This window comes from Sitophilus oryzae, unplaced genomic scaffold (assembly GCF_002938485.1).
Source record: "Sitophilus oryzae breed Bouriz unplaced genomic scaffold, Soryzae_2.0 scaffold_1494_pilon_pilon, whole genome shotgun sequence".
NCBI lineage: Eukaryota > Metazoa > Arthropoda > Insecta > Coleoptera > Curculionidae > Sitophilus > Sitophilus oryzae.
The window spans coordinates 895604-908684 of record NW_022146163.1 but is presented as its reverse complement, the minus strand read 5'-3'; the positions used below and the strand labels follow the sequence as shown (position 1 = coordinate 908684).

Genomic DNA, 13081 nt, shown 5'->3' with positions numbered 1-13081 from the left:
AGATGCTTCCTTTCCTGTTAACTGCATAAAGTGATTGTCTTTTCAAAAGGATCTTTTCATTTTAAAAGGCATATGTGGAGTTCTACCTCGAAAAGCAGCTAGTAGCTAAAATAATTTCGCTCATGCTGTCGACAATAGTTGGTGGAGTTTTGTAAACACTGTCTTTAACATATCCCCATAAAAAATGTTATTAGTATAGTATTTAGTATATAATATTTAATACTTAATTTATAATATATAATACTATACTAATACAATATGTAATAGAATCATATCAATTCGCTCTGATGTAGGATAAGTTTGCATTTTCGACAAATTTCTGAGAAATTTTTTTATTTTAACTAACTCAAAATGATAACTAGTTGTTAAAGTTGGATTAATTAGAGAGCTATGTTGAAGTAACGCCAGACATAATATCACAGCCACCTAGATTTTATCAAATAATAAAGATCTACTCAGATCAAATTATGTATATGAAAACATCTAGGAAAATCTTTGAGGGGTAGGCAACCCTAATAGTATTTTAAAGAGACATTAATTCTCCATTGAATATCGGAATAATATACTGGGTGTTCCATTTAAAATAAAAGAATAATATGCTTTTAAAGGTGACCAATGTTTAATATTAATTTTGTCGCACTCTGTATAACTTTTTGGATCGGGTTTTAATTTGACTTAAAGTACAATAGTTAATTTAACTACATATTAGGCTATACCGAGTAAATTCCAATTTAGGTAGCTTTTATTGTAATTTAAAAATTGTTCTTTATTTCTAGAAAATGTTAAATATGTCAAAAACCTTACATTTTAGTTATATACTTCTCTTATAAAACTCACCTTTATTTGCCTCCTAGAATCTGAAAATCAATTAATATATAGGGTGTTCCATTACAAAAACACAACTTTGATATGTAACTTTTTTTGGAGACATCCTGTAGAACTCTCGATATTTTAAAAAGTGCTCTGAATTAACCTACATATGCTCACAAAATTTCATTTCAATACAAACTGTCGTTCTCCTTGGAGCCTCCGCGGCGTATGAAAAGCGCCACCCTGTACACACACACTACTTTTCAGGATTAATTCTTGTGCTGAGTTTAAAGGTGGGGAAATAAACTTTACTGAAAAATGATATTGTTTCCTTAAATTTATACAGGAATATTTTGGTGTGTGATGTTTTTCTATTTGAACCAGTGGAGTCCGTAGGCACATATCCCCTGAACCATTTGATTAAAATAAATGGTACGCCACTGCCCTTTTTCAAGAAAATGTTTTTTTCTTGATTGTCCATCCTTTTTAAACAAGATTAATCTCTTGAGTGTTTATTGTACATCGAACAGTTTTCGAGAAAAAAAAAATCAACTAAAATCCCGCCTTGATATTGACTAAAATCCCGCGCTTTTAAGATATGCAATATAGCTGATTTAATTTTTTTTCTCGAAAACCATTGCGACAAGAAAAACGCAAGAGATCAATTTTGTTGAAAAAATATTGGCAATCAAAAAAAAACCGTGGCGTACCGTTTATACCGAGCAAGAAATTATTTTTTTTTAATTTAAATAAACTCCCTGTAGATCAGAAAGGAAGTTTGTAGTACCAAATTATTTGTTAAAAATGCTTTTTCCAAATATGCTTATGAGTCACCCCCGTTCCATTTGAAGAAATTGAGATATGATTAAAATACGATTGCTCATCTTTTAACTGGTCATGACATGAAAAACATTAGACGATCAAATATATTTTTCTAAAGCTCCTTGATTAACAACCACAGCTGTGTTTTTAACACAGCTATGGCTATCTAGACTGAAACTTAAAATACGTTATTTTTTAAGCGAGAATGTTAAAAGTTGACATATGATATGTCGTTCTATTCAGAGAGTGTCATTTTCTATCGAATAAAGTAAAAAAATACCGAGGGAGACATTTAAAAATTAAGTTGTCATTTCCGGTGAAACACGAAGTGACCGAAAACAATTGAATACGTCAATCAAGCCTAATTTATGTCATATACTAACATACCAAATCTGTTTTTTTATCTGGAAAAATAAAATACTTATAGGGGTGAACTTAAAAAAGGAAAAGGACAACGACCACTTAAATAAAACCAAAGAAGTAAACAATACAATTAATTTTAATTTTCAATACTTGAGAACTATATAAATAATACGATATACCACATTTTTTATTCTCGTCTCTTTCTCAGTGTGTTTATAAAATTGTAATCAGTCATTCGACTACCGATTTGGAAAAGCTGAATTGCTGAATTCGCTAAATGGAAACTAGATAGCACGGAAACCGGACAAAACGATATTACATAAAATTATACGATGGAAAATAAATACGACAAAAATCTAATAAAAATAGATACCTAAACTAGTCATTTGATCAATTTAAAATTATACAGTGACCGTCAAAAAGCTTCCAACAAATAGGAAAATATTTTATTACTGTGATATACCAAAAATAAAATTACAGTTTTTCAAAAAGTTTGATGGGTCTGAAAACAAAAAAAAAGTTTGGGCTAACACATATATTTACTCTCAAATATACAGGGTCGTCCGAACTGTATTCCGGAAACTTCAGCAGTATATTCTGCAGATAAAAATAAGGAAAAAGTTTGTATAAATGTATGTCCTAAAATGCTTAGTTTCGGAGATACAGGGTGTAGAACTTTCATTTTTATTTCGATTTTTTCCAAATAAGTTCTGAAGTAACGTCAATATTTAGATGAAAATTGGTGTTTGGTAGTTTTTTGACATGAGAAATTTGATTTTGATGTCAATATGACTCCTAATAGTAGGGAGCGCCACCTACATGTGTTTTAACTGTTTTGAAGAGTAATAACTTTTTGTCCGTACCTGTATAAAACTGCTGAGTGAAAAAATATACAATTCCGTGATTTTTTACGTAAAAAATATATCTTGGTAAAAATCGTTACGAGCAACCCTTCTCGAGATATTTGGAATGGAAATAGTCAATACATGTCATTAGTGACAAAAAATAAACATGTTGAGTAGTTAGTTATTTGACTGAACTAGTAAATTTAGGAACTTTTTATTTTTTAAATTGATAAAAAAGTTTCTGTTGAACTTTTGACACAAAAACATTTCAAATTTATGATTTCAGTCTAATAACTATTTAGTCAACATGTTTAATTTACGTCAATGATGGCAGGTATTGATAATTTCGATTCCAAATATCTCAAGAACCATTACTCGTAGCGATTTTTGCCAAGAGATCTTTTTTACGTAAAAAACTTCGTAAATGTTTATTTTTTTACTCAGTAGTTTTATACAGGTACAGACAAAAAGTTATTACAATTATTAAAACCAGTTAAAAAATATGTAGGTGGCGCCCTCTACAAGTATTAGTCATATTGACATCAGAATCAAATTTTTCATGTCAAAAAACTCCCAGACACCATTTTTCATCCAAATATTGACGTTACTTTAGAAATTATTCGGAAAAAATGAAAATGAAAATGAAACTTCTACACCCTGTATCTCCGAAACTAAGTATTTTAGGACATACATTTATAAGAACTTTTTTACTTATTTTTATCTGCAGAATATGCTGTCGAAGTCTCCGGAATACAGTTCCGACCACCCTGTATAAATCAGTCTTCAGTATCTTGAATTTTATACAAATTTTAGTAAAAAGTATCTTGTTAGTTTTTGTATCATTCATAACTTGTTTTCTACTATCTCTATTAGAAATTTCCTAACCTCAGTTGCCTTAAACCCACCACTATCTCTGTATATCAAATCATTTTGACATGACCTGTGACATATGACATGGCGACAAAAAATTCATTTTAAACATGTAAAAGTGGGGTTAAGTCAGAAGACATAGAAGAGTATCAAAGATAAAAATAGTTCAGAATTTTATTTATCTTTATATGGAGGGCTCAGAAGTTAATCACCGTAAGCCAATCGCCATTGAGATAAGGAGGTTTAAAAAACCGGATTTAAACAAACTTACCGTCATTTTTCTAAATCCTCATTATCTCAATGCGATTGATGAATGACTTACACTGATTGACCTCTGAAACCCTCCATATGTAAATTTTCAGATAAGGATATTTAAAAAATAATACAACAGTTTTTTGAAACATTTTTTAAAATGAACTACATTCATTTTTTAGTTTCGTAGTAATAATTGCGAAAAACTAAAAATTATAATTTTCACGGTATTGACATTCTCTACTTTTTGGAACAAATAGACAATTTAAAAAGATTTAAGCTTGATTTTCGTGCATCCGTTATACGTTGATACGATGGTCCGACGGTGCTCTGATTGGTCATAGCGTTTTCGCGCCACTTTTCATCCATAAATATTTTACTTCAGCCCGTCAACGGACCCGTTCATACGATAACGGACGTTTTGACACTTTTTTGACAAATTTAATAAAAATATAAGTAAAATAGCAAAATCGTTATGGAAACGAAAATATAAAATAACACCAACGTATTTCCGATAAACGGATGCATGAAAATGCAATAAATTTAAAAACTGCGTTATTTTCTAACCAATCAAAGCCTTTAAATTCTACCAATAAAATTAATATCGTATCAACGTATCGTCGGACAACGTATGCATGAAAATCAAGCTTTATGTTTTTTAGGCTATCGGAACAAAGTCAGTATTCAAAAAATTAAAATTTTTAGTTTTTTACAAATGATATTGAAGCAGCAATAAAAGATGACTGCACTTTTATGTTAGATTCACTTTTTTACATAATTCAAGAGACAATTTAATGTATTGTATACAGGGAGGTAGAATTGTAAAAGGAAAAATATTCTGCAGATAAAAATAGGTAAACATGATTTTATGCCCTAAAATTTTGGGAGATACAGGGTGTAGAAGTTTCATTTTTATTTCATTTTTTTTAAATAATTTCTGAACTAACGTCAACATTTGGATGGAAATTGTTCTCTGGGTATTTTTTGCCATGAGAACGGGTCCTCGTAGCGATTTTTATCGAAAGACCTTTTTTATATATATATATATATATATTTCTTCTCTCAGTAGTGTAATATATGTACGGACAAGAAGTTATTACTCCTCAAAACAGTTAAAGCTATGTAGGTGGCGCCCCCTACAAATTGGAATCATTCTAACAACGAATTGTCATGTAAAAAACACCCAGACACCAATTGTCATCCAAGTATCGATGATAGTTTAGAAATTATTTGGAAAAAACTTAAATAAAAGTGAGACTTCCACACCCTGTATCTCCTAAACGAAGCAGTTTAGGACATACATTTATACCAACTGTTTTGCTTATTTTTATCTGCAGAATATGTTGTCGAAGTTTCCCGGTTACAATTCAGATCACCCTGTATAGTTTAATGTATTGTGGACAAAGTATAAATATATTTTAAACAAGTTCTCTTTCATTTTATCATCTAACCTCACTTTTTACCTGTTTAAAAGATATTCCCGTCATAACAGTTGTCATATAACGTCAAAATGATTTGTTTCCTCCTTATAATTTTTTTCCGACGTTGCAATATTTCCTAATTTATTATACACTTTTTGCCGGTCACTCTACAACGAATACTTTATAAAATTCAAGCCGAGGTCCTATTATTTAATAAATATTTTTACGAATCCTATAATCCTCTCTTATTAAAATAGTTTTAGCGAATTTTGTCGTAGTAAATATAATTAAAAAAAATCAAATTACAGCAACAACATTATAGGAATCAGAATTTCTAAAAAAATATATATTGAACGGTTAGTTAGTGACCTGGCAACGGTTTCAGCTCTTTAATTTGTCTAATTAGGTAGGCTTTCTCGTCGTTGAATTGCTCGTCCTCCGCCCTGTCCGTGTGGAATTTCATTAAAAAGTCTACCAGCTTCTCCTGGTTGCGAAGCAGGATGTCCAGAATGGGTTTCGGTTTATTTGGGTTAGCTACAAATACCTGCAAATTATAAAACGGATCTTTAGACTTATGTATTTGAAAAAAAAAAATAATTTCCAACAAAATGTTTTTTTTATTGTTTAAATCATTTTTATTGTTTTAAACCCGATTTTAACTACAAAGTGGGGATTATGTTTAAAAAACAGTATTTTAAACTAAGGGTGCCGTACCGCTGGCTCATGAACGCATTAAACAAGTTGCAATAGAGACATCTCAGACAACTCTTAAGAACCAAATGGTACCACCATATCTCAAACGTATCGGTCCATGAAAAAGCTAGCCCCGAGATCGCTGAAGTCATGATTACAAAAACCCGCTTAAGATAGACTGGTCATGTATGCAGGACACATGAACATTTGCCACATCGTGTAGGACTAGGAGACACACTTGTGAACTGCAATATTGTTGAAGCCTATGCCAAACGATGCGTCCAACCTTTCGTCCAAGTATCGTGTAGGATCGACTTAATCAAGGAGCCTTGGAAAAATAGATTTCTTCGTCTAATGTTTTTCGTGTCTTGTCCTGGCTAGTTAAATGATGCCCAAATCGTATTTTCAATCATATCTCAAGTTTTTCAAATGGAACAGGGGTGGCTCATTAGCATATTTGGAAAAAGCATTTTTTTACAAATAATTTGGTACCACACACTTTGTATTTCGAGTCGAATTGTCATTATGAACAGCATGTTACAATTTCAAATTAGCCATATGCGAAAATGTCAAAAGTTGACATATGATATGTCATTTTATTCAGAGTGTCATTTTCTATTGAATAAAGTAAAAATATACCGGAATTGCCATTTTAAAATCAAAAGTTGTAGTCGTTTCCGGTGAAACAGGAAGTGACCAAAAACAATTGAATACGTCAATCAATCCTAATTTATGTAATATATTAACAGGGTTGGCATGATTTAAATCATGATTCATGATTTAAATCGTGATCATTTAAATCATGATTTAAATCGTGATTTAAATCAAGTGATTTTTTTAATTTTAATCAGGTGATTTAAATCAAAAAATCAACTTTTTTAGAACTTTACAATAAATCGAAAAATAACTGTAAAAGTTATAAAAATGTGTCCTAGAAAACTGTTAAAAATATTTCTATAACATATATACCCTATCTATTCGTTAAATAAAATGTTACACTTGCTATTGTAACGGTTAAATACGTTTAATAAATCGAAAAAAAATTGTAAATGTTATAAAACTATATAAAAAATGATTTGTATAACACATATACCTACTACATATCTATTCATCAATTAAAATGTACCGACTTTTGAAGTAATTTCGTGTGAATCCATTAGACTTCTAACTTCTAAAGGGCAGAGATTTATTTTGAAATTTATGTACAAGTGACAAAAAAATGCTGTTCAAATACATTTCATTCGCAACCTCTAGTGCAGAAAAGGGTTCTTTTGATGTTAGACTATCTTCAAATCTGTGTCAGAACATATCTGTTTTATATTTCTTTATTTTACACTTTGACAATATATAATACTAATTTGATTCTCGACTTAAGACTATTTCTGAACAATAGTGTATTGTGTAAGGAATAAAAATTAAAAATTATACTTTTTTGACGAGGTTGTAGGTTTGACGGACCCGTAAACAGGGAGGCACAAAAGTACATTTTTACTCTGAGTAGAATATACTATATTTTTACAAATTAAACATTCCAAATAATTTTTTGATCAATTTCAAACGTTGCAAATAATATAAAAAGTAATGCCTTGTAAGTAATCGAGTAACAATTTGTACACTCGTTGAAATTGACGCTTAATATCAGTTTAATAATATATTTTTGTACTTTTGTGCTTAGGCGTAAAAGTGCTTTACTTTTATGCCTAGACGTTGAAATGACAGAAATTAATACTCTTGTGGCATTTCAAAAAAAATCCTTTTGATCTGATGCGAGCGACTTTTTTTGCGGATTATATTGGTGACCGATGAGGGAAAATGACACGCGACGTAGAATTGTTAATGTTGTCAGTATTGGGCAGAGTTATGAAGATTTAGCCTTTTAGGATAGGACTTTAATTGGACTTATAAGTCCTAATTATTTGGAAATCCGATTTAAATAATGTTTTCTATTTAAATCAAAGTTTTTTAAGCAAAAATTCCAAACATTTCCATAAAAAATTCGGAATACAAAACTTTCAAATTTTTTATTCGCGAAAAAAACCTCAATATTTGCACTTATTTAAGACTCACCCTGTATATTTTAGTTGTTAGTATTCAATTATCTTCAAAAAAAAAGCGTCAGAGTTGGCTTGGAAATGAAGATCACTGTAATTTATATGCAAAATTATATGGTGAATGCTATTGATCATCATTTCCCAACCAGGTAAAAAAATAGTAAAGTTATTTTATTTAAGAATTTTGTATGAAATAATTTAATAAGTTTATCAATATATTTGCTAATATTTACAATTTACATATATTTAAGTGTACTTTTCTAATAAAAATACACTTTTTCCTTTAGATAGGGTAAATACCCAACATCTGTCAATAAAAATACTGTCTATTAAATCTTACTACTTAATATTAACTGATATTTAATTCCATATAAGTTCAATTTTACTTTTCAAAATGACTGATTACAATGAATATTTCAAATAAGAGATTCATATGCCATTAATAAATTCCCAATAATTTATAAAATATGTTATATGTTTTATGATCGACAGCGATCTTCATTTCATGATGACAGCGATCTTCATTTCTTCATGAATGACAGCGATCTTCATTTCATAGTCATCGCTGACGCCGTTTTTATTCAATCATAGGGTACTTCTAAATATAAAGAAAGTAGTGTTTTATTCTCACCTTAAAAACATGGAAGGCCTCGAACTGTATATTCCTCGATCTCTCTTTTAACATATTCATCATAAGTTTTAAATTTTCAGGATTGGAAATATACCTGGTCATAACCTAGAACGAACACAAACATTATAATTTTTTTAACTTTAGTGCTTACTAACATCTGCCCAGCAATAGAAAATTGCTATTTTGACAGATGACAAATACAATTTCAACTACAAATGACAGAACATACAATTTAATTTTGAATTGACAGACAACCACTGCCATTATCATATTCTCTCATTGGACAGACTATACTTGTAATGTTTTCTTTTGTAATATATCTTATAAAATAATACTTCTAAACTTACACTAAAATTATGTCTATCCAATAATAATTCTCCGAGTAGTTTCAAGCTCTGACGTCTTGTAACATAGTTTTCTGAATTTAATAATCTCTGATAGTAGTTAAAAACTTTGTCATAATTTGCTTCTAGAAATTCGGCACAAAGAATCTTGTGCCTTGTAAGAAGTTCCTGAAAAAAAAACATATTTTTCTATGTTGGCAGTCATATTAATAAAACTGTAAACATTATAAACTAAATAAATTTATTGAAGTGCAAAATCACATGTAGCATTACATAATACAATTGTTTTCATAACACAAAAGGAAGTAATTCAGCGTAGCTAGCTTATTGCTTCAGTTGAAAAAAATGTATATATGATGAGATAAATAAATGACTCAATATTTCTATTATACCGGACTTATCTAAGTACTTTGTAATACTTCAGTAATCCAATAATAAACACAATTGAAACGTACCTAAATATAATGAGATTAGCAATTGTATAAAGATTTTTAAAAACTAAATTTAGCATGACTATTACTACTTAATAAGTTATCAAAATAAAAGTGATAATTTACAATTCCTAATAAACCTCTTGAAAAATAAATTAATATAGTAATAAGGAAAATTGTCACTTACTTTAAAAGTAGAAAATGCATCCGAAGCAATATCAAAAGTTGAAACCTCAACGTACCGAAAAAAATTATAAAAGTCATCAGAATATAACATAATTTTGGCCAGTGCTTCATACCGGGCACATTCCCTTAGCATTGTTCCACAATTTAATGCAATTTCTTGATGTTCATAGCTAAAACACACAGAAACTTTAGTTAGGTAAAGAAATATTTATCTTAATTTAATAACCGAATTAATTAAAATGGTTAGAATGCACGAGTAATTAAAATATTAAGAAAATAAAAAACACTAACCCACTCATAAGCGTAAATAGTATTTCTGGTTTGGTACAAATATACTCAACAGTCGGAGACCTAGTACCAATTTGTCTTCTAAGAATGTTATTGAAAACCTGGGCTACATCTTTTTTGCCTTCAAAATCGATACGGTTCAAGTTCTGTATCAACAATAATAATAAATTACTGTTGTACAGCTCTTGGGCTAATTGGGCAACTATGATATCAGTTTGAGGCTCAGACTCTGATGTTCCATATAACATATTTTTGATTAATACTAAATTCTTTGATACATCCTCTTGTGCTTTCTCAACCTTCTTGTCGCCTTTCTCCAGAGCATTCACTGCCTCTTTAAGAGCTTTAACTACTTCAGCGGGTCCTTTCTGCGACTTTCCAAATAAAGGCATCTTAGTTCTTGTGGTATGAGGTTTTAGTAGTGTATAAGTAGGCAGATCCCCTTTAAAATATGTGTAGTTTCATAAATACGTATTTGGGTTGATAATCAGTACACCGTTTCGTTCATTTCCATGAATGTAGTGTATTTAAATACTGCAGGAAAAATTCTACGTGTTTTTCTGAAAAGTTTAGCAATAATCGCTTCAAAATTATAAATTTTGACAATCGAAATGCCAACACATGATGCATGGGGAGTTTAGTAATTATTTAGTTTCTTTTCATTTTTCTTCAATTTTTTATGTTGGCCATTTACATTTGTCGTTATTTCAATGTCGCCAACTGTACTTAAATCATCTGGAATATAGTTGGTTATTATGCAACTAAAAATACACAAGTACATTTTTTATATTTTCCTTGTTTATGGTATTTTATATTTTACATGACAAAAAAAGCCGAATGTAATGTAATGTAATGAAATTGTATTTGTTAAAATATAAGAAAAATAAATAAAACATACGCGCTCTATATACTTCTCTATTTTTATTATAATAATATATATAATTTTTAATTAAAATATGTATAATAATTGCTATTTGAAAGAAATATCATTAGCACATTATAAGTATTCTGTTTGTTTAGTGCATGAAAGACAGACTGAGATTTATGTGATTATTTTTTAGTGTTAAAACAATCTTTCATGTCTGCAAAAATAAAAATATCAAAATTGACCTTCGCCATATTATCAAGAAAATGATAAAATTTGAGTGCAGAATATTGACTGTGATCTGTGATATTGATTTGTTATAACGGTAAACTTATTAGAGATATTTATAATATTAAATTAAAGTATACAGTGTATGTATAAATAATAAAATTAGAAAATTAAATAATAGACATTTTTGTCTAAAACTAAAGTTTGAATAATAGAATCATTGGATAGTATAAACATGTTATTTTAATCTGTTATTTTTAAATAACAGTTCCAAAATTTAATGTTCAAACCACATATGTGTGCCTTTGATACTAATTTCAAACATTTCCTGTACAAGGTGGCTCAAATTCGATGATAATTGGGATCTCGGTAACCATAAGAGACAAGTTGCGCAATTTTATGACCAATAAAATGTCGTTTTGCAAACTAAAAATATTTGAATACTTCCGAAGATAACCCTGGTTTGCTGATGGATACAGGATGGGCGGCAGAAGAGTGGCGGACATATTGTTGTCATATCTGATCGATTTATTTTTGAATCTGAATCATAAAAAAAATATCTCTTCTATGCTAATTATAATCTATTTTAAATGTTTTTACGAATTGTTTAAATTGGAGGAAATTATAACTTTTAAAAGGAAAAAAAACTGCACGTAGATCGCACTAAAATCTTTAACAAGCGAATATTCTCCGATAACGAGCCCTTAAACCAGTCTCGAGTCATTCATTATTCCATGTTAAAAGCATCCATAATTATCTCGTCTGCTTTCTACCGCCAGGTGCAGTCGCGCAAGGCTCTAAGAACGCTAATGACTTTGATTTTTGGTTGTTGTCGTTCCCCTTTGCCCCTTGGAGCACCTCCTTGGCGTACATCCGGCCCTTTTTACGTGTTTTTGTAGACATTGTGATTTATATGTTTATTTTTTCAGATAGAATTTTTTTTCGTAGGGGTAAAGGTGTACTATTGGTTTAAGTGTGAAGATGTTTATAGAGAGTGATGATATTTTAATGGAGTATTTGGTTTTGACGGAGAGGTTCTAAATTCAAATAACAGGAGGAAAATTATTGCTAAAAAATTAAGCGATAAAAACAATCATGAAACCTATAATTCCAAGCATTGATAGTTTATAACTTATATACGATTATTTTTCTCATATAAAAATGAATGAATAATATGAAAACATTTCTTAGAACTTATGAACGAGAATAATCAAAGATTTTTCTTGATTTAAGTCAGAACAATCTTCGGATTGTCACAGGGTCTAACAGGACACTGTTTCCTCAACGAACACTAACGAACACCTCAGTAGATTGAAGCTGAGAAATAATGGCGAATGCAGATTCTGTGGGGAAAATGGAGAAACACCAGAACACCTCATCACTGAGTACGCCGAGACGACAACAGTTTATGCCATAAATAGAGTCTCAGATATTGGCTTTTGTCAAAGCCCTGAGACTGTAGAAAAGGGAACACACAATAGATATGTAAGGTCGCGGTGATTAACCTCCCTTCTAAACATTCTACATCTACATTCCATGTTCTACATTCTAATTCTATATTCTAATTCTACCTTCTACATTCTACATACTTTAATATATCTTTTGCTATGCTCTCCTGACGAAAGTACGGGCCGTCTGGCTGTCGGTAGACTATACTGCGGTTCACTACTGCGAATCACATCTGTACAGGGTATCCCGTTTTCGTGTGTGTTTATAGGATTTCTCTTTTGTGAGTAGAGATACAATGATGCGATTTTCACATTACTTTACTACTTGTTTATGAAACTAAGCTAGCCTCCTTAGTTCCTGAAATACAGAGCGAATTTGTGATGCGCAGTAGTAGAGGTCGTGTGTAGTTAGTGAACGAACTAGTTCCAACGAACTATTCCGACTTCGGAATGAAAGGAACTAGTTCCCGGTTTCTCAAAGAATTAGTTCCTCAGGACCTATTCCGGGATCGAGACTGTAACCGATATAATAA

The 13081-nt window shown here is 30.3% G+C and overlaps 1 protein-coding gene across 1 annotated transcript; it reads right to left on the bottom strand.

The window, feature by feature from the left end:
- Positions 1-4924: 4924 nt before the first annotated feature.
- LOC115877467 (protein Mo25) lies at positions 4925-10639 on the bottom strand. The gene is made up of 5 exons (XM_030893621.1): positions 10011-10639; positions 9721-9889; positions 9106-9270; positions 8759-8863; positions 4925-5927 (listed from the first exon to the last, which is right to left on the bottom strand). The coding sequence occupies exons 1-5, from the start codon at positions 10397-10399 to the stop codon at positions 5745-5747; spliced, it is 1011 nt and encodes a 336-aa protein (XP_030749481.1). The 5' UTR covers positions 10400-10639; the 3' UTR covers positions 4925-5744.
- Between the last annotated feature and the right edge of the window lie 2442 nt (positions 10640-13081).

What these genes read in the sequence shown, in the direction of transcription:
- LOC115877467 (XM_030893621.1), bottom strand. Translation starts at nt 10,399, where the DNA reads ATGCCTTTATTTGGAAAGTCGCAGAAAGGACCCGCTGAAGTAGTTAAA. An exon ending in CTATTTACGCTTATGAGTGG is followed by an intron (nt 9,890 to 10,010) that starts GTTAGTGTTTTT and finishes TGTGTGTTTTAG; the next exon opens with CTATGAACATCAAGAAATTG. An exon ending in ATGCATTTTCTACTTTTAAA is followed by an intron (nt 9,271 to 9,720) that starts GTAAGTGACAAT and finishes TTTTTTTTTCAG; the next exon opens with GAACTTCTTACAAGGCACAA.